General features: G+C 39.9%; 4 protein-coding genes across 4 annotated transcripts; 3 read left to right on the top strand and 1 right to left on the bottom strand.

Moving 5' to 3' along the window:
- Positions 1-1,330: 1,330 nt before the first annotated feature.
- Positions 1,331-2,323, bottom strand: LOC125145553 (trace amine-associated receptor 13c-like). Its single transcript, XM_047818866.1, has one exon. It carries the CDS (start codon positions 2,321-2,323, stop codon positions 1,331-1,333), a length of 993 nt encoding a protein of 330 aa, XP_047674822.1.
- Positions 2,324-3,834: 1,511 nt separating this feature from the next.
- Positions 3,835-4,827, top strand: LOC113651775 (trace amine-associated receptor 13c-like). Its single transcript, XM_027160622.2, has one exon. It carries the CDS (start codon positions 3,835-3,837, stop codon positions 4,825-4,827), a length of 993 nt encoding a protein of 330 aa, XP_027016423.2.
- An 11,387-nt stretch (positions 4,828-16,214) lies between these two features.
- LOC113651739 (trace amine-associated receptor 13c-like) lies at positions 16,215-17,207 on the top strand. The gene has a single exon (XM_027160584.2). The coding sequence runs from the start codon at positions 16,215-16,217 to the stop codon at positions 17,205-17,207; it is 993 nt and encodes a 330-aa protein (XP_027016385.2).
- Positions 17,208-20,188: 2,981 nt separating this feature from the next.
- LOC113651738 (trace amine-associated receptor 13c-like) lies at positions 20,189-21,181 on the top strand. Its single transcript, XM_027160583.2, has one exon. The coding sequence runs from the start codon at positions 20,189-20,191 to the stop codon at positions 21,179-21,181; it is 993 nt and encodes a 330-aa protein (XP_027016384.2).
- The last annotated feature ends 815 nt before the right edge of the window (positions 21,182-21,996 follow it).

Here is a 21,996-nt window from a genome sequence, read left to right as displayed (position 1 = left end):
TTATGCATGCTGTAGGATGTGCTATCAGGATTATGCTATTTTAGAGGCACCACTGAGTGCTATTGCTCATGGACAATGACTGCAGCACAGAGCAAAGTGACATGGATGGAGACTGCAAATTATGCATTTGAACACCCACATTAGGTATCTCTGACCAATGAGACCATTTACACAGACTGTGGACAAAAAAGGGGGGTGCATGCCATCAGACTTGCTCCAAGATCATGGGGCAAACAAAGACCAGTAGCATATTTTTCAGCTAAATTGGATCCAATGTCAGCAGGCCTACCCATGAGTCTCAGAGCAGTGGCTGCAGCAGAAAAGGTCTGCTTAAAATGCTAAAAAGCAGAAAAATACCTCAAGGGACATTGTAGGCTACAGTGAATTAACTCTATTGGTACCACATGCAGTCTTGCAACTGCTTTATAGCACACCCTGCATCCGCAAATCCAACAGCATTGTGGATGATCCCACACACCCCTCACACACACTTCTCCTGCTGGACAAAGGCTATATTAAGTGTTCGTTCCAGTATTTTTTGAAGATGGATTATAGAATGTAGAGTATGTAGATTTTTTCCACTGTCTTTTGTCTTGCACTGTTTGCACCAGATTGCAAAGATGCACTTTATGCAGCTAGGACTAACTTACTTATGTCCTCTTTCTTTGTTCTATGTAGCTCCATGGTTTTGGAGAACCGTCTCCATCACTGTGTCACCTACAGTATATAAGGTTGAAATGACAACAAAAGCTTCTTGACCTGATTTGGTGTCACAGAAGGGTGTGATTATAAATATACAGTTTGACAATTGTGTACTGATAAGGAGGAACTTCACTGAGACATCCAAACTCTATGATACAGAACACAAATTATTATATCTTTTATTTTCTTGGTGAAAATCTGTTGGTCTTGTTGATGCATGTTAATTGGGAACAAGTGAAAAACAATGATTAATGCAGAGTCTTCTAATATCTGCAGAGTTACAGTTAATTTAACACACCTCATGAAAAATGGATAAAACAGAGCATAAATAACTAGATTAATGGTGGAATTAAGATAAAGTACAAGCAAAACTTCCAGTAATGTTTAATTTTGTGGTAAAATAATCGTCCAATAAATTGTATGTAAACTGTTAATAAAATATGAAAATAAATACAACAGAAACTAATTATTTAATCCATATTATAATTTTTTTGTGGCAAAGATAATTCCTACAATTTAGTTCACAATATATTGGGGGTTGAAATTTGATTTGTTATAGAAGCTGAAATTATATATAACAGCAATATTTACTGTAGGGACATTTATCAGAAGGTGTGAAAGAGACTTTTCATGAAAGAACATTGATTAATGCAGAGTCTGTCTGGAATATTTGTAGAGTTATGATTAATTTAACACACCTCCTGAACCACGGATAAAACAGAGCATAAATAAATGGATTATTGGTGGAATTAAGACAAAGTATGATCATAAGTTTCTGAAATGTTTCTCTCTGTAGTTCAATAACATTTCCTAATAAACTGTAAATATAATATGGAAGTAAACACACCAGAAACACAGACACTAAAATACCGAGGACTTTAGCAGCTTTTCTCTCAGATTTCATGGAGTGTGAGGTGATTTTCTGTGTTTTAGGCCGTGTGTGATTATTAAGCTCTCTGATAGCAGTGGCATGTTTCTTAGCAATCACAAAAACTCGAGTATACAATATGATTATGACAGAAAGTGGGAATATAAATGAATATATGAGATCAATTATAAACCAAACCTCATTCAGAAAATAATAACACTCGCCAGGACACATTACAGAACCTGTGAAGTATCCACTGAAATACATGAATGTTAAGTTATAGGCAACCACCAGACACCAGTCAAAAACTATTACAGCAGCAGTGATCCTCACAGAGACTCTAGAAGAGTAGAGAAAGGGATTTGAGAGAGCCAAATATCGATCCACAGCAATCAGAGTGATAGTATAGATTGATATGATTGTAAGGAAACCAACAATGAACAAAAAACTGATGCAGAAATCTCTCCCAAAAATCCAGCATGACTCGATCGTCCAGATGAACACAGGTGGCATCACTAAAGCACCAACAAGGAAATCTGACACAGCCAGAGAGAGCAGCAGCATGTTTGTTGGTGTGTGAAGCTGCTTGAAGTGAAGAACAGAGATGATGATGAGCAGATTTCCACACACTGTTAGCAGAACCACAGCAGCTGAACACACGTACAGTAAGATATAAACTGCAGGAGATACAGATCTCTCTGGACAGGAGAAATGATCACAGCCATCAGACTGATTAAACTCTGCCAGGTTCATCAATACAGCATTTCTCTAATGTCTACAGAGTTTAAAGTAAAACAGAAAATGTAAAAAGTCATAATCGAATGACTCATGGCTCAGAAGCTCTGGTGATTTTATAGTTTGTAGAAATTAGTCACGCCTCCCAAATTTGAGTGACAGTATGATAGATATGATGTCATTGCTTGTGGGAACAAAAGGCCTAAACTAAATATCTCCATCTCATGTGTTCTTGAATGGACTGATGGGACACTGGTTGCTGTAACGGTATTTTCGTGGAGAATAGAAAATTAAAACCAACAACATTCAATGTAGTGAAGATTAGACAAGTATATAATAAATGTCAGTTAATTATATTTATTAGAAATGTCACTACAAAAACCCACCACATTGGTCACAAACAGATTCAGCTCTTAGTGTTTGTCCTACAGTCTGTAAGGCTTTCCATTTATATCTGGATCAGTTTAATGCATGACAAATATGTAAATATTATTTTTATTGTGTGAAGATGAACAATGCTGATTTTGTGTCTGTAATGAATAAACATTAATACAATATCCTGCTCTATTGGGGGTAATTAAGGGATGCAGTAAACTGTGTTTCATAATTAAACATTCAGAATTTTACATAATGAAGCTGATATAAGCATTTTTAAGGATTTATGAAATTTAATGATTTTAAGGAATTTAAAGGATTAAAGATTTAAATGCTGATTTAAGCATTTTTTTCTTTTTAAAGGATTCTCTTTTTCTAGTTATGGTAAGTCATCATGATGTTAATAGAAGTGACAGAGGACTTTATCTCCTTTTCTCTCACATTTCAAGTCTGAGGTATTTAATGTGTTTTAGACTGTGTGTGAACAAGAAATTTTGTCACTGCAATTATAGGACTAATATTTTAAATGAAATAACCAGTGATGGAGACACTGCATTTACTCTTATCCAGCAGATTAATTGCCACAAGGTGGCAGCAAATAAATTGTACTTATTTTCTAATGTCTTGAAATACTTACCATATTATTTAGTTATATTAGTTACTTTTTACTCATGCAAAATGCAAGAGAAAAATAGTATTGCCTGGATAATGTTGCCACAGCTCGCAACCTTGGCGTAACCATGGACAGACTGCAGGACAAACACTAAGAGCTGAATCTGTTTGTGACCAATGTAGTGGGTTTTTGTAGTGACATTTCTAATAAATATAATTAACTGACATTTATTATATACTTGTCTAATGTTCACTATATTGAAAGTTGTTGGTTTTAATTTTCTATTCTCCACGAATTACCGTTACAGCAACCAGTGTCCCATCAGTCCAGTCAAGAACACATGAGATGGAGATATTTAGTTGAGGCCTTTTGTTCCCACAAGCCATGACATCATATTTATCATACTGTCACTCAAATTAGGGAGGTGTGACTAATTTCTATAAACTATAAAACCCCCAGAGCTTCTAAGCCATAAGTCATTCGATTATGACTTTTCACATTTTCTGTTTTACTCTGAAGACATTAGAGAAATGCTGTATTGATGAACCTGACCGAGTTTAATCAGTCTGATCGCTGTGATCATTTCTCCTGTCCAGAGAGATCTGTATCTCCTGCAGTTTATATCTTACTGTACGTGTGTTCAGCTGCTGTGGTTCTGCTAACAATGTGTGGAAATCTGCTCATCACCATCTCTGTTCTTCACTTCAAACAGCTTCACACACCAACAAACATGCTGCTGCTCTCTCTGGCTGTGTCGGATTTCCTTGTTGGTGCTTTAGTGATGCCACCTGTGTTCATCTGGTCGATCGAGTCATGCTGGATTTTTGGGAGCGATTTCTGCATCAGTTTTTTGTTCATTGTTGGTTTCCTTACAATCATATCAATCCATACTATCACTCTGATTGCTGTGGATCGATATTTGGCTCTCTCAAATCCCTTTCTCTACTCTTCTAGAGTCTCTGTGAGGGTCACTGCTGTTGTAATAGTTTTTGACTGGTGTCTGGTGGTTGCCTATAACTTAACATTCATGTATTTCAGTGGATACTTCACAGGTTCTGTAATGTGTCCTGGCGAGTGTTATTATTTTCTGAATGAGGTTTGGTTTATAATTGATCTCATATATTCATTTATATTCCCACTTTCTGTCATAATCATATTGTATACTCAAGTTTTTGTGATTGCTAAGAAACATGTCACTGCTATCAGAGAGCTTAATAATCACACACGGCCTAAAACACAGAAAATCACCTCACACTCCATGAAATCTGAGAGAAAAGCAGCTAAAGTCCTCGGTATTTTAGTGTCTGTGTTTCTGGTGTGTTTACTTCCATATTATATTTACAGTTTATTAGGAAATGTTATTGAACTACAGAGAGAAACATTTCAGAAACTTATGATTATACTTTGTCTTAATTCCACCAATAATCCATTTATTTATGCTCTGTTTTATCCGTGGTTCAGGAGGTGTGTTAAATTAATCATAACTCAACAAATATTCCAGACAGACTCTGCAGTAATCAATGTTCTTTCATGAAAAGTCTCTTTCACACCTTCTGATAAATATCCCTACAGTAAATATTGCTGTTATATATAATTTCAGCTTCTATAACAAATCAAATTTCAACCCCCAATATATTGTGAACTAAATTGTAGGAATTATCTTTGCCACAAAAAAATTATAATATGGATTAAATAATTAGTTTCTGTTGTATTTATTTTCATATTTTATTAACAGTTTACATACAATTTATTGGACGATTATTCGACCACAAAATTAAACATTACTGAAAGTTTTGCTCGTACTTTGTCTTAACTCCACCATTAATCCAGTTATTTATGCTCTATTTTATCCATTTTTCATGAGGTGTGTTAAATTAACTCTAACTTCAATTCAATTGAAGTTTATTTGTATAGCACTTTTTACAATAGACATTGTCTCAAAGCAGCTTTACAGAACATAAACATAGAGCAGAAGGTAGACATAATTAATGATAAAGGAAATAACGAATAATAAAAGAAATAAGAATTTACAGAATAAAAATTCTAGGTTATTATTAGATGTATATAGTTCACAATGTGTATGTATTTATTCCCCTATGAGCAAGTCTGAGGTGACTCAGGCAGCATTGGCAAGGAAAAACTCCCTTAAATTGGTAAAGGAAGAAACCTTGAGAGGATCCGGACTCAAGGGGGAACCCATCCTCATATGGGTGACACTGGGGGTGTGATTGTAATATACAGTCATTTAAATGTTGTATTGGTGTAAAGATCATGGACTTCGGATCTCCTTAGTATCACAGAGTCTAACTGGAGATGTCTCAGGATTCTTAGAATCGGCCTCGGCTCAGTGGACGTCCAAAGGCTTCGTCCCATAGAGGACGTTGGGAGCTGGTACAATGTCTGGATGCCTCGGGATAGGTACAAAGAGAGAAGCATTGGAAAGGGATTAACATATCTGCTGTTCATAAAAATGTGCCGGTCTTATGTACTGGTGCATGATATTATGGGATGTATTATGTGTACGCCTGACTAAAGAGATGAGTTTTTAATCTACATTTAAACTGGGAAACTGAGTCTGAGCCCCGAACACTATCAGGAAGACTATTCCAAAGTTTGGGAGCTAAATATGAAAACGCTCTACCACCTTTAGTAGACTTAGATATTCTGGGAACTACCAAAAGTCCTGAGTTTTGTGATCTCAGAGAGCGTGAAGGATTGTAACGTGTTAGAAGACTAGTTAGATACATGGGAGCTAAACCATTAAGAGCCTTGTACGTAAGTAGCAGCAGTTTGTAGTCAATTCTAAACTTAACAGGTAGCCAGTGTAGAGATGATAAAATTAGGGTTATATGGTCATACTTTCTTGTCCTAGTGAGAACTCTGGCAGCTGCAATTTGGACTAACTGTAACCTATTTATTAAAGATGCAGGACAACCACCTAGTAATGCATTACAATAGTCCAGTCTAGAGGTCATGAAGGCATCAACTAGCTTCTCAGCATCAGATACAGACAGGATGTTTCTTAGCTTGGCAATATTTCTAAGGTGGAAGAAGGCTGTTTTGGTAGTATGGGCAATATGATTTTTAAAAGACAAGTTGCTGTCTAATATAACACCGAGGTCTTTCACTGTCGAGCTACTAGTAACAGTACATCCCTCTAAATGGGAGTTAAGTTGTGAGAGTTTCTGTGCACTGGTTTTTGGACCTATGAGTAGTATTTCTGTCTTATCGCAGTTTAACAATAGAAAGTTGCAGCTCATCCAGTCTTTTATCTCTCTAAGGCACTGAGTTAATTTGGACACTGTGGCTATTTCATCTGGTTTTGATGAGATATATAACTGTGTGTCATCAGCATAACAATGGAAACTAATCCCATGTCTTCTAATAATGTTCCCTAATGGAAGCATGTATATAGAGAAAAGCAGAGGTCCGAGAACTGATCCTTGAGGGACCCCATAATTAACTGGTAATAAACTGGAGGATTCACCATTTAATTCTACAAAATGGTATCGATCAGACAGGTAGGATCTAAACCAACTTAAAGCCTGTCCATGAATACCTGTGTAATTTTGTAAGCGATCTAGAAGAATGTTGTGGTCTATAGTGTCGAATGCAGCACTAAGGTCAAGTAGAAGTTCAAGTGACATACAGTCTTGGTCCGAAGCTAAGAACAAGTCGTTTGTAACTTTAACAAGTGCAGTTTATGTGCTATGATGGGGCCTGAAACCTGACTGAAACTCTTCAAGGATGTTGTTCTCCTGTAAGAAGGAGCTCAGTTGAACAGACACAACCTTTTCAAGTATTTTAGACATAAATGGAAGGTGTGAGATAGGTCTGTAATTTAATAGTTCATTAGGATCTAAGTTAGGTTTTTTGATGAGTGGCCTAATAACTGCCAAACTTAAAACACCAGCTATATGTAACACTTCTTTCAGTAGTTTAGTTGGGATGGGGTCTAGTGAACATGTTGTTGATTTAGCTGTAGTAATAAGTTTTCCTGTCCTGTACTTGTAAAGCTGTGTAAAGCCTTAGGTGAGATTGTGTCACTGGTTGCTCTCATATGTTGGGCGTCACCTATTTTATTCCTGATCCTTTCGATTTTATCAGTGAAGAATCTCAAAATCCTCACTACTGAACTGTGATGGAATAGTGTGTTCAGATTTCTGTTTTTTTGTTAAACTAGCCACTGTGCTAAATAAAAACCTGGGATTGTTCTGGTTATTTTCTATGAGTTTGCTCAGCCCTAGCAGCTTTTAGAGCCTGTCTATAGCTGGACAGACTGTCCTTATACGCAATTCTAAAAACCTCTAATTTAGTTTTTCTCCATTTCCGTTCAAGGTTACGGGTCTCCCTCTTGAGGGTGTGAGTATGACTATTATACCATGGTGCAATTGTTTTATCTCTAACCTTCTGTAATCTGACTGAGGCAACAGTGTCTAATGTGCTAGTGAATATAGCATCTATGCTGTTAGTCATTGCATCTAGGTCGTTTGAGTTTGAGGGTACAGTAAGAAGTCCAGACAGATCAGGCAGGTTATTTGTGAATCTGTCTTTGGTGGTCGGAATAATGGTTCTACCGAGTCGATAATGTGGTGAGACACAGTTAGTCTGTTCTATAGGTAGTGAGTACATTATAAGGTAATGGTCTGTGATGTCATCACTTTGAGGTATGATATCTATATCAGTGACATCTATTCTGTGTGATATTATTAAATCTAGTGTGTGGTTACGTCGATGAGTTGCACTAGTGATGTTTTGTTTAAGTCCAAGTGAGTTTAGTAAGTCCATAAATGTGAGTCCTAAAGCGTCGTTTGTGTCGTCAACATGAATGTTAAAGTCTCCTACAATTAATGCTTTGTCAAAGTTAACCAATAGGTCTGAGAGAAAATCTGTGAATTCTCGAAGAAAAACTGTGTAGGGCCCTGGGGGTCTGGGGCCCGGGGCCCTGGGGGTCTGTACACGGTCGCTAGAGCAAGAGACATCAGGGATTTCTTCGTGTGCATGTGCGATAGTGTAACATTAAGGATGAGCACTTCAAAAGAACTAAATCTATGCTGTGTTCTCTGTGAAGCAGTGAGGTAATCACTAAGGATAGTGGCGACACCACCTCCACGACCACTCAGACGAGGCTCGTGCTTGTAGATATATCCTGATGGTGTAGACTCGTTTAGACTGATATATTCATTTGGTTTAATCCACGTTTCGGTGAGGCAGAGTGCTATAAGGCTTTTATCTGCATAACTCTGCAGATATTAGAAGACTCTGCATTAATAATCTTTTTTTCACTTGTTCCAATTAACATGCATCAACAAGACCAACAGATTTTCACCAAGAAAATAAAAGAAGTAATAATTTGTGTTCTTTATCAAAAAGAGTTTGGACGTCTCAATGAAGGTCCTCCTTATCAATACACAATTGTCAAACTGTATATTTATAATCACACCCTTCTGTGACACCAAATCAGGTCAAGTCAAGAAGCTTGTATTGTCATTTCAACTCTATATACTGTAGGTGACTATCAGCATTCAGAGAGAGAGACTCGGTGGGGAGAACCCAAATGCAGGCCAATGTTCAAAAGAGAGCTTTAATGAGTAAAGTCAATAAGTAGGAACAATAGCCGGCAAAGAAGTTCACATAAACCTCATGGATAGACACTGTAAGGAGGTGACACATGAGCACAGGAGCAGGAATCATTCTGTGGGAGTAACAGTTTCTGACGCGGAACAAAAGTAATCCACTCACAGGAAATAATAGTAATCCAAAACAAGGAGAAAATAAATAATCCACTGGAACAGAAGAGAGAAAAGTTCATAGTAATCCGAATCCAAAAAATAAACTCCAATCGGCATGAAAACACCGGAGCACAAAAAACTGGGAAGAAGGGAGGCAGCACAGAGCAGCAACTCTCTTAAGAAATCAAAAGGGGGAAAAAATAAAACCAACCTGGCAACCACACTCTGAGCCGACAGTAGCGAGAACAGACCGCGACGTACTGAAAAGAGATCATCTGGCACAGGCCTTTACAGGTTTCAGCCTGGAAACATGGAAAGTAGGGTGGATGCGCAACACCCCGGGGAGCTTGAGCCAGACCGCAGCCGGGTTTATCACCTTGGAAATGGGGAACGGGCCAACGAAACGGGGAGCCAGCTTCCTGCATGTCAGCTTCAAAGGGAGGTCTTTGGTGGAAAGGCACATCCATTGCCCGACATGGTAAGGAGGAGCAGGGTGGCGTCTGCAGTTGGCCCAGTGAGCGTAGTTCAGGGAAGATTTCAGCAAGGCGAGGCGAGCTCTTCTCCAGACTCGACAACAGCATCTCACAAGGGCCAAGGCTGAGGGAACCAAGGCTTCTGGCTCCTGCGTAGAGAACAATGGGGGTGGATAGCCATAAGCAGCCTGAAAAGGGGACAGACCCGTGGCAGCGGAGGGCAGAGAATTATGGGCATACTCGACCAAGACCAAGTTGGAGGCCCAGGACGAATGATCCTCAGCACAGAGACAGTGGAGACCCGTCTCCAGCTCCTGGTTGAGCTGTTCCGTCTGCCTATTGGACTGGGGATGAAACCCAGAGGAGAGGCTAATGGAGACGCCTAAGAGCTGGCAAAATTCCTTCCAAAAATTGGAGGTAAACTGGGGTCCTCTGTCAGAGACTATATTCCGGGAATGCCATGGAGCCGGAAAACATGCTGAAGGAGGACGCCATTTCTTTGGCAGAAGAAAGTTTGGTCAGGGGAACAAAATGGACGAGCTTAGAGAAGCAATCGACCACAGTGAAGATAGTGGAGTAGCCATCGGAAAGAGGGAGGCCGGTGACGAAATCCAGCGAAATATTTGACCAAGGTCTGCAAGGGATCGGCGGAGGCCGAAGGAGACCGGATGGGAGAGATTGGGAACTCTTGTGTTGCGCACATACTGGGCAGGCCGCGACAAAGTCACGAGTGTCACGTCTGAGCGAGGGCCACCAGAACCGTCGCTGGAGAACTGACAGGGTCTGACAGGGTGACAGAAAAGCCGGGAATTGTAACACCACTGGAGAACTTGGGACCAGAGATGATCAGGAACAAACAGTTTACCCTCCGGACAGTTCGTAGGAACCGGCAGGTTAGACACGGCTTGCTGAACTGTTCTCTCGATCCCTAGTCGAAGTGCCTGAATAGAAATGGTGTGAGGAAGAATGTGTTCAGCGGTAGCCTCGACAGGATCGGGGGAGAACTGACAAGAGAGAGAATCTGGCTTCCCGTCCTTCGTTCCCGGCCGATAGGACAGCATAAAGTTGAAGAAGAGTGCCCAACGAGCCTGTCAAGGTTTCAGCTTCTTGGCTGTCCGGAGATATTCTAAGTTCTTATGGTCCGTCCAGACCAGAAATGGCTGTTCCGCACCCTCCAACCAGTGACGCCATTCCTCCAGTGCTAGTTTGACTGCCAGTAACTCACATTCGCCAATAGTGTAGTTCCGCTCGGACGAAGAGAGACGACAGGAAAAAAAGGCACACGGGTAAAGTTTATTGTCCTGGTTGTCCCTTTGAGACAAGACGGCCCCAACACCGGTATCAGACGCATCAACCTCTACCACAAATTGTCGAGTGGAATCCGGCAAGGTGAGGAAGGGGGCCGCTTAAGCTTCGAAAAGCTGCTTAGTTCTTGAAGGCTTGCTCAGCCTGAGGTACCCAAGAGTAGGGTTGACAGGGGAAGTTGGTGCAAGGGTGCATCGACCGAGCTGTAGCCCCGGATGAATCAACGATAAAAATTGGCAAATCCCAAGAACTGCTGAAGCTGCCTACGTGTCTCAGGGCGGGGCCAATCTCTAACAGCCTTGATTCTGTCGGGATCCATCCGTACACTCCCTGCTGCCAGAATGAAGCCCAAGAAGGTGGTCTTTGTGACATGGAACTGACATTTCTCTGCCTTCACATATAATTGGTTCTGAAAAAGTCTCTGGAGCACAGTGCGATGTCGGAACTTAGAGCACGCCTCCAAGTGGACACATCGCATGGTGACCTCCACACTTAGACTTTTGGTTAATAAAGACTGTTTTAGTTAGACTTAACTGATAACTTTATAATTACTACAAACAAAATACTGAGAAAACTCCTCAGACCTGAATGAGAATGAGCAAACTTCTTTATTGTGGTCAGTCAGCCAACAATTCTCGAAAAGATATTTCCAAGTTGAAAGTAACAAATGAAAAACCCAAAAAGAGCATCGTCATGCAATCAAAAACAAAACTCTGAAGACGTTCTTACAAAGTAAAGTTTTTACACCCCACCGACCCTCAGAAAATCTCCTCCATATATACCCTGGTGCTCCTAGGAACCTCCTCTTTGGTTCCCAGTATTTCTTAGAGTCTCACGGTGAAGTTCCACCTGGTGACCTTCCTCATATCAACTTATTTACCGGCATCACCTCCTATGTTTTCTAAATACAGTAATATCCTGTTCACTAATTTCCTCTTATTTCCCAGCACCTTTTACCCATATGCCTATTTATGGATTTTCCTCCCCTTAGTTCCCAGGACCTAGGTCTGGGAACCAAGGTCTTCTTCATTCTACATAACAATTTATGAGATAAGGTCTGGGAACCATGGTCTTCTTCATTCTACATAACAATTTATGAGATAAGGTCTGGGAACCATGGTCTTCATTCTACATAATAATTTATGATATAAGGTCCGGGAACCATGGTGTTCTTCATTCTACATAATAATTTTGTATTTGTTATTACAAATGTGTTCAAAAGTGCTTTAAATCCTGGTGAAAGTCACTTTTGCCTCTCCGGATTCCTCATCCTTTCCCCTACCCAAGGCCAGTGCCTGCTGATATCATGGCAGGCTATCACCGCTTCCAACTGCTTCATATCACCCATGAGCTCACTACGTTTCTGGAACAGCTCTGTTCTCCTGAACTTCCTGAGCATCCTAATCTATTGTCCCATATTGTTATATGGTTATTTTATTTCTCTAGTTATATATTACCTTAAGATTATTACAACATCTGGGGTTTATTCCCATGTGTTTTATGACTCCATTCATAATCCCCTTAAGGCATATCACTCTGCTTTTAAGGCATTCCTGGGTTCAAGGATTTTTCACAACAGCGGACATGACTGGTGTGTTCCTCGGGCGTGCAGGAGAAGATGAGGATGTTGTCCAGGTAAACGAACACAAACAGATTTAACTTATCCCGTAAAACATCATTTATCAGCGCTTGGAACACTGCTGGAGCATTAGTGAGACCGAATGGCATCACCAGATGACCAGTGGGGGTGTTGAATGCGGTCTTCCATTCGTCACCCTCCCGAATACAAACTAGGTGATAGGCGTTCCAAAGATCCAGCTTTGTGAAAATGGAGGCTCCTTGGAGGAGCTCAAAAGTGGAGGCCATGAGTGGCAAAGGGTAGCGATTCTCAACGGTGATGGCATTAAGACCCCGATAGTCGATACAGGGCCGTAGTGTACCATCCTTCTTTTCCACAAAGAAAAATCCAGCATGGGCTGGGGATGACGATGGGCGGATAATACCTGACTCCACGGACTCTTGTATATACTGGGTCATGGCCTCCCTTTCAGGCTTGGATAGGTCTTACAACCGGCCCCAGTAGGGAACAGTGCCTGGCAGGAGGTCGATGGTGCAGTCATAAGGTCTATGAGGTGGCAGGGAAGTGGCACGAGCTCTACTGAACCCTTGTCCCATATCATGGTATTCAGCCAGCACCAGAGAGATGTCGGATGGCAGGTCCTCCTTGACTAATAATGGGCAGGGTGTCAAGGTGGACAGGCAGTGAGCCTGGCAGTAGATCCCCCAACCAAGGACCTGGCTGCTGGATGAATCCAGATGAGGGTTATGCTTCTGAAGCCAAGGCAATCTAAACATGACTGGAGCGTTAGGCGAGGGGATAACTAGGAAGGAGATCCACTCCGTGTGTTCACCGGCAATGTACACTAACAGGGGCTTATGGTAGCGAACTCGGTGGAGGATATGGCCATCCAGGGCCCACACCTGGAGAATGGTGGGTAGTGGTTCAGTCTCGATCCCCAGTTGACGCACTAACTCCTCATCAAGGAACCCTGCGACAGCTCCAGAGTCAACGAAAACCACGAGATCGTGTCCCTGGCTCCCGATCTGTAAACGTGCTTTGAGAAATGGTTTCAAGCTCGTCGGGATGTTCTCGGGCCGTGAGTACATCCTTAACCTGGGGAGCTAGGCCACGGTAGAATGCATCGTAGAGAGCTGTTGGGTTCCACCCACTGTCCCCAGCTGCCATACGGAAATCCACAGCGTACTCCGCCACAGAGCGAGACCCCTGAGATGATTCGAACAGGGCTCGAGTGGCGTCCATCTTGGGTAGCATGGAGTCAAAAACCTTGCGCAGTTCTGCCGAAAAGGCATCAAATGAAGAACAGATGAAAGACTGACATTCCCACTTTACGGAAGCCCAGATCTTGGCCTTCCCAGATAACAAGGAGATAACGTACACTACCTTATACCGGTCCGAAGGGAAGGAGGAGGGTTGGAGCGGCAAAGTCCCGCCTCTCCAGAGAAGTGCTTGGGGTGAGGCAGGTGTGGCTGCCGCATGGGGTTTTGCTCTACCACGGGTAGGGGGGGCTGGGCTGGTGGCATCAGAAATGGCGAGGAGGCCTGTGCTGTGGTGAGCATGCTCATGCGTCGAATGAATTCATTAGTGGACGTGGCTATCTCCTTGAGTTGACGTTCATGAGCAGCGGAGGATCTAGACAAGGCGTCAAGCTGTGACTGTAACTCCTGAGATCCTGCTGGGTTCATTGTTGGCCAGATGATACTATCAGCTTTCAGAGAGAGAGACTCGGGGGGACACAAACGCAGGCCAATGTTCAAAATAGAGCTTTAATTAGTAAAGTCAATAAGTAGGAGCAATAGCAGGTAAAGGTGTTCACATAAACCTCATGCATAGACACTGTAAGGAGGTGACACATGAGTACAGGAGCAGGAATTAGTCCTTGGGGGTAACAGTTTCTGACGCGGAACAAAAGTAATCCACTCACAGGAAATAATAGTAATCCAAAACAGGGAGAAAATAAATAATCCACTGGAACAGAAGAGAGAAAAGTTCATAGTAATCCGAATCCAAAAAAAAACCTCCAACCGGCAGGAAAACACCGGAGCACAAAAAACTGGGAAAAAGGGAGGCAGGAGAGAGCAGCAACTCTCTTAAAAAAACAAAAGGGGGAAAAATAAAACCAACCTGGCAACCACAATCGGAGCCGACAGTATCAAGAACACTGGCAAACTTTTAGACCGGAGGCAACAGGATGACTCACAGACCGCGGCGTACTGAAAAGAGATCATCTGGCAACAGTCCAGCATGAACGGCACGCTTAAATAGTGCTGCCGAGTATAAAAGACTGGCGACTCAGGAATGACGTCACAAGTAGGCACCACGAACGGGAGCTACGGAGGAGTACGCTGACAGTGACGCAGTGATGGAGACGTTTCTCCAAAACCATGGAGCTACATAGAACAAAGAAAGAGGACATAAGTTAGTCCTTGCTGCAATAGTGCATCTGTGCAATCTGGTGCAAACAGTGCAAGACAAAAGACAGTGGAAAAAAAATCTTTTATTTAATAAATTTTTGTGAATAATTAATCTGAGCTTTGACAGAATGCTTTTAACAGTTTACACATGACAGTGTATTGCAGTGCGTTGCAGTAATCCGGTCTTGAAATGACAAGGGATTGAACAGTACCTGAGCAGTCTGTGTGGACAAAAATGGCCGAATCCTTCTAATGTTGTAGAGAAGGAACCTACATGAGCGAGTCACATTAGCAACATTAGAGGAAAAGTACAGTTGATTGTCCATGGTTACGCCAAGGTTGCAAGCTGTGGCAACATTATCCAGACAATACTTTTTGTCTCTTGCATTTTGCATGAGTAAAAATAATTCTATAATAATATGGTCAAAGTATTTCAACACATGAGAAATTAAGTACAGTTTATTTGGTGCCACCGTGTGGCAATTAATCTGCTGGATAAGAGTAAATGCAGTGTCTCCATCACTGGTTATTTCATTTAAAATGTTAGTCCTCTAATTGCAGTGACAAAATTTCTTGTTCACACACAGTCTAAAACACATTAAATACCTCAGACTTGAAATGTGAGAGAAAAGGAGATAAAGTCCTCTGCCTCTTTTATTACCATCATGATGACTTACCATAACTAGAAAAAGAGAATCCTTTAAAAAGTAAAAATACTTAAATCATCATTTAAATCTTTAATCCTTTAAATTCCTTAAAATCATTAAAATTCATAAATCCGTAAAAATGCTTATATCAGCTTCATTATTTTAAATGCTGAATGTTTAATTATGAAACACACAGTTTACTGCATCCCTTACATACCCCCAATAGAGCAGGATATTGTATTAATGTTTATTCATTACAGACACAAAATCAGCATTGTTCATCTTCACACAATAAAAATAATATTTACATATTTGTCATGCATTAAACTGATCCAGATATAAATGGACAGCCTTACAGACTGCAGGACAATCACTAAGAGCTGAATCTGTTTGTGACCAATGTGGTGGGTTTTTGTAGTGACATTTCTAATAAATATAATTAACTGACATTTATTATATACTTGTCTAATGTTCACTACATTGAATGTTGTTGGTTTTAATTTTCTATTCTCCACAAATTACCGTTACAGCAACCAGTGTCCCATCAGTCCAGTCAAGAACACATGAGATGGGGATATTTAGTTTAGGCCTTTTGTTCCCACAAGCCATGACATCATATCTATTATACTGTCACTCAAATTTGGGAGGCGTGACTAATTTCTATAAACTATAAAATCACCAGAGCTTCTGAGCCATGAGTCATTTGATTATGACTTTTCACATTTTCTGTTTTACTTTAAACTCTGTAGACATTAGAGAAATGCTGTATTGATGAACCTGACAGAGTTTAATCAGTCTGATGGCTGTGATCATTTCTCCTGTCCAGACAGATCTGTATCTGCTGCAGTTTATATCTTACTGTACGTGTGTTCAGCTGCTGTGGTTCTGCTAACAGTGTGTGGAAATCTGCTCATCATCATCTCTGTTCTTCACTTCAAGCAGCTTCACACACCAACAAACATGCTGCTGCTCTCACTGGCTGTGTCGGATTTCCTTGTTGGTGCTTTAGTGATGCCACCTGTGTTCATCTGGACGATCGAGTCATGCTGGATTTTTGGGAGAGATTTCTGCATCAGTTTTTTGTTCATTGTTGGTTTCCTTACAATCATATCAATCTATACTATCACTCTGATTGCTGTGGATCGATATTTGGCTCTCTCAAATCCCTTTCTCTACTCTTCTAGAGTCTCTGTGAGGGTCACTGCTGCTGTAATAGTTTTTGACTGGTGTCTGGTGGTTGCGTATAACTTAACATTCATATATTTCAGTGAATACTTCACAGGTTCTGCAATGTGTCCTGGCGAGTGTTATTTCTTCCTGAATGATGTTTGGACTGTAATTGATCTCATATATTCATTTATATTCCCACTTTCTGTCATAATCATATTGTATACTCGAGTTTTTGTGATTGCTAAGAAACATGCCACTGCTATCAGAGAGCTTAATAATCACACACGGCCTAAAACACAGAAAGTCACCTCACACTCCATGAAATCTGAGAGAAAAGCAGCTAAAGTCCTCGGTATTTTAGTGTCTGTGTTTCTGCTGTGTTTACTTCCATATTATATTTACAGTTTATTAGGAAATGTTATTGAACTACAGATAGAAACATTTCAGAAACTTATGATCATACTTTGTCTTAATTCCACCAATAATCCATTTATTTATGCTCTGTTTTATCCATGGTTCAGGAGGTGTGTTAAATTAATCATAACTCTAGAAATATTCCAGACAGACTCTGCATTAATCAATGTTCTGTCATGAAAAGTCTCTTTCACACCTTCTGATAATGTCCCTACAGTAAATATTGCTGTTATATATAATTTCAGCTTCTATAACAAATCAAAATTCAACCCCCAATATATTGTGAACTAAATTGTAGGAATTATCTTTGCCACAAAAATTTATAATATTTATTAAATAATTAGTTTCTGTTGTATTTATTTTCATATTTTATTAACAGTTTACATACAATTTATTGGACGATTATTTGACCACAAAATTAAACATTACTAAAAGTTTTGCTCGTACTTTGTCTTAACTCCACCATTAATCCAGTTATTTATGCTCTATTTTATCCATTTTTCATGAGGTGTGTTAAATTAACTCTAACTCTGCAGATATTAGAAGACTCTGCATTAATCAGTTTTTTTCACTTGTTCCAAATTAACATGCATCAACAAGACCAACAGATTTTCACCAAGAAAAAATATATAATAATTTGTGTTCTTTATCATAAAGAGTTTGGACGTCTCAATGAAGGTCCTCCTTATCAGTACACAATTGTCAAACTGTATATTTATAATCACACCCTTCTGTGACACCAAATCAAGTGAAGTCAAGAAGCTTTTGTTGTCATTTCAACCCTATATACTGTAGATGACACAGTGATGGAGACATTTCTCCAAAACCATGGAGCTACATAGAACAAAGAAAGAGGACATAAGTAAGTTAGTCCTAGCCGCATAAAGTGCATCTGTGCAATCTGGTGCAAACAGTGCAAGACAAAAGACAGTGCAAAAAATGTACATACTGTACATTCTATAATGCATCTTCAAAAATACTGGAACGAACACTTAATATAGTAGCAGCAGAAATATAAGTTATTGTGCAGAACAGCAGTTGACTGAAATGTGTTAGACAGCAGGTAAACTGTTTGATACGGGTGGTGCTGTATACATGGATGTATATTGGAGGAGTGTGAAAGAAACTGTTACACAGTCTGGTTGTGAGGGCCCGAATGCTTTGGCACCTTTGTCCAGCAGGAGAAGTGTGTGTGTGAGGGGTGTGTGGGATCATCCACAATGCTGTTGGATTTGCGGATGCAGGGTGTGCTATAAAGCAGTTGCAAGACTGCATGTGGTACCAATAGAGTTAATTCACTGTAGCCTACAATGTCTCTTGAGGTATTTTTCTGCTTTTTAGCATTTTAAGCAGACCTTTTCTGCTGCAGCCACTGCTCTGAGACTCATGGGCAGGCCTGCTGACATTGGATCTAATTTAGCTGAAAAATATGCTACTGGTCTGAGTTTGCCCCCATGATCTTGGAGCAAGTCTGATGGCATGCACCCCCCTTTTTTGTCCACAGTCTGTGTAAATGGTCTCATTGGTCAGAGATACCTAATGTGGGTGTTCAAATGCATAATTTGCAGTCTCCATCCATGTCACTTTGTTCTGTGCTGCAGGCATTGTCCATGAGCAATAGCACTCAGTGGTGCCTCTAAAATAGCATAATCCTGATAGCACATCCTACAGCATGCATAAGAATGACATTAACTGTTTTTTCCAGTTTGGGAATTTTCAGAATTGCCTCTCTTCTGCTCGACTTGAGTATTTTACCTTCTGCAGGAATTAATTGTCCTGTGAACTTCACTTCTTGTTGAACAAATTGCAATTTTGACTGCTCGCTTTGTGTTGCCCTTTAGCGATGTGACAGAGCAATTTAATGGTGTCTTTCTCACACTGTTCTTGAGTTGGTGTGGGTAAAGGTATGTCATCTACATACTGACGCAACACATGCTTGTTGGATAACTGCAGTGGGTTATCACAACAGGCTCAAGTCATGACAAAAAAGGGAGGACACAGTGAAAACCAAAATACCAGTTAATCTTTTATTTAATAAATATTTGTGAATCATTAATCTGAGCTTTGACAGAATGTTTTTAACAGTTTACACGTGACAGTGTAGTGGAGAACTCAAATGGAAAACAATACTTACAAAATAATGAAGAAACAAAACAGAAAACAACCCCAAACAGATCCCAAGCGGAAAAAGATTTCCTAAACACAATCAACACCAAACTTAAATAAGGAGAGATAACAAGAAACAGGGGCACCCGATTTAGCAACACAGTTCCACCCACTGGCCGGCCGTAGCAGGGAAGCAGGAGACCCGTCACAGGTTCTAGACTATTCTTCAGTGCTTCATTGAAGATTGTAGCAGATTCACTATAGCCCTGACATAAGCATGTGATAGTATAAGCTTTACCCCTACCGGAAGCCAGTGGAGGGATCGCAGCAGCGGAGTGGTATGTGAGAACTTAGGCAGGTTGAAAAATGCTGTGAAGCTGCATTTTGGATCATATGCAGAGGAGAAATTGTGTTCATAGGTAGATCTGCAAGCAGTGCATTGCAGTAGTCCAGTCTTGAAATGACAAGAGACTGAACAAGTACCTGAGCAGCCTTAATTACCCCCAATAAAGCAGGATATTGTATTAATGTTTATTCATTACAGACACAAAATCAGCATTGTTCATCTTCACACAATAAAAATCATATTTACATATTTGTCATGCATTAAAGTGATCCAGATATAAATGGACAGCCTTACAGACTGCAGGACAAACACTAAGAGCTGAATCTGTTTGTGACCAATTTGGTGGGTTTTTGTAGTGACATTTCTAATAAATATAATTAACTGACATTTATTATATACTTGTCTAATGTTCACTATATTGAATGTCGTTGGTTTTAATTTTCTATTCTCCACAAATTACCGTTACAGAAACCAGTGTCCCATCAGTCCATTCAAGAACACATGAGATGGGGATATTTAGTTGAGGCTTTTTGTTCCCACAAGCCATGACATCATATCTATTATACTGTCACTCAAATTTGGGAGGCGTGACTAATTTCTATAAACTATAAAATCACCAGAGCTTCTGAGCCATGAGTCATTTGATAATGATTTCTTGCATTTTCTGTTTTACTTTAAACTCTGTAGACATTAGAGAAATGCTGTATTGATGAACCTGACAGAGTTTAATCAGTCTGATGGCTGTGATCATTTCTCCTGTCCAGAGAGATCTGTATCTCCTGCAGTTTATATCTTACTGTACGTGTGTTCAGTTGCTGTGGTTCTGCTAACAGTTTGTGGAAATCTGCTCATCACCATCTCTGTTCTTCACTTCAAACAGCTTCACACACCAACAAACATGCTGCTGCTCTCTCTGGCTGTGTCGGATTTCCTTGTTGGTGCTTTAGTGATGCCACCTGTGTTCACCTGGACGATCGAGTCATGCTGGATTTTTGGGAGAGATTTCTGCATCAGTTTTTGGGTCATTGATGGTTTCCTTACAATCATATCAATCTATAATATCACTCTGATTGCTGTGGATCGATATTTGGCTCTCTCAAATCCCTTTCTCTACTCTTCCAAAGTCTCTGTGAGGGTCACTGCTGTTGTAATAGTTTTTGACTGGTGTCTGGTGGTTGCCTATAACTTAACATTCATGTATTTCAATGGAAACTTCACAGGTTCTGTAATGTGTCCTGGCGAGTGTTATTATATTCTGAATGAGGTTTTGTCTGTAACTGATCTCATATATTCATTTATATTCCCATTTTCTGTCATAATCATATTGTATACTCGAGTTTTTGTGATTGCTAAGAAACATGCCACTGCTATCAGAGAGCTTAATAATCACACACGGCCTAAAACACAGAAAATCACCTCATACTCCATGAAATCTGAGAGAAAAGCAGCTAAAGTCCTCGGTATTTTAGTGTCTGTGTTTCTGGTCTGTTTACTTCCATATTATATTTACAGTTTATTAGGGAATGTTATTGAAATACAGATGGAAACATTTCAGAAACTTCTGATCCTACTTTATCTTAATTCCACCATTAATCCAGTTATTTATGCTCTGTTTTATCCGTGGTTCAGGAGGTGTGTTAAATTAACAGTAACTCTACAAATATTCCAGACAGACTCTGCATTAATCAATGTTCTGTCATGAAAACGCTCTTTCACAATTTCTGTTAATGTCCCTACAGTAAATATTGCTGTTATATATAATTTAAGCTTCTATAACAAATCAAATTTCAACCACCAATATATTGTGAACTGTACTGTATTATATGTAAATTGTAGGAATTATATTTGCTACAAAAATTTATAATATGGATTAAATATTTAGCTTCTGTTGTATTTATTTTCATATTTTATTAACAGTTTAAATACAATTTATTGGACGATTATTCGACCACAAAATTAAACATTACTGAAAGTTTTGCTCGTACTTTGTCTTAACTCCACCATTAATCCAGTTATTTATGCTCTATTTTATCCATTTTTCATGAGGTGTGTTAAATTAACTCTAACTCTGCAGATATTAGAAGACTCTGCATTAATAATAATTTTTTCACTTGTTCCAAATTAACATGCATCAACAAGACCAACAGATTTTCACCAAGAAAATAAAAGATATCATAAATTGTGTTCTTTATCATAAAGAGTTTGGACGTCTCAATGAAGGTCCTCCTTATCAATACACAATTGTCAAACTGTATATTTATAATCACACCCTTCTGTGACACCAAATCAGGTCAAGTCAAGAAGCTTGTATTGTCATTTCAACTCTATATACTGTAGGTGACTATCAGCATTCAGAGAGAGAGACTCGGTGGGGAGAACCCAAATGCAGGCCAATGTTCAAAAGAGAGCTTTAATGAGTAAAGTCAATAAGTAGGAACAATAGCAGGTAAAGGTGTTCACATAAACCTCATGCATGGACACTGTAAGGAGGTGACACATGAGCACAGGAGCAGGAAT

This window comes from Tachysurus fulvidraco, chromosome 9 (genome assembly GCF_022655615.1).
Source record: "Tachysurus fulvidraco isolate hzauxx_2018 chromosome 9, HZAU_PFXX_2.0, whole genome shotgun sequence".
In the NCBI taxonomy this organism is placed as follows: Eukaryota; Metazoa; Chordata; class Actinopteri; order Siluriformes; family Bagridae; genus Tachysurus; species Tachysurus fulvidraco.
This window is presented reverse-complemented; position numbering and strand designations above follow the sequence as displayed.

What these genes read in the sequence shown, in the direction of transcription:
- LOC113651775 (XM_027160622.2), top strand. Translation starts at nt 3,835, where the DNA reads ATGAACCTGACCGAGTTTAATCAGTCTGATCGCTGTGATCATTTCTCC.
- LOC113651739 (XM_027160584.2), top strand. Translation starts at nt 16,215, where the DNA reads ATGAACCTGACAGAGTTTAATCAGTCTGATGGCTGTGATCATTTCTCC.
- LOC113651738 (XM_027160583.2), top strand. Translation starts at nt 20,189, where the DNA reads ATGAACCTGACAGAGTTTAATCAGTCTGATGGCTGTGATCATTTCTCC.
- LOC125145553 (XM_047818866.1), bottom strand. Translation starts at nt 2,323, where the DNA reads ATGAACCTGGCAGAGTTTAATCAGTCTGATGGCTGTGATCATTTCTCC.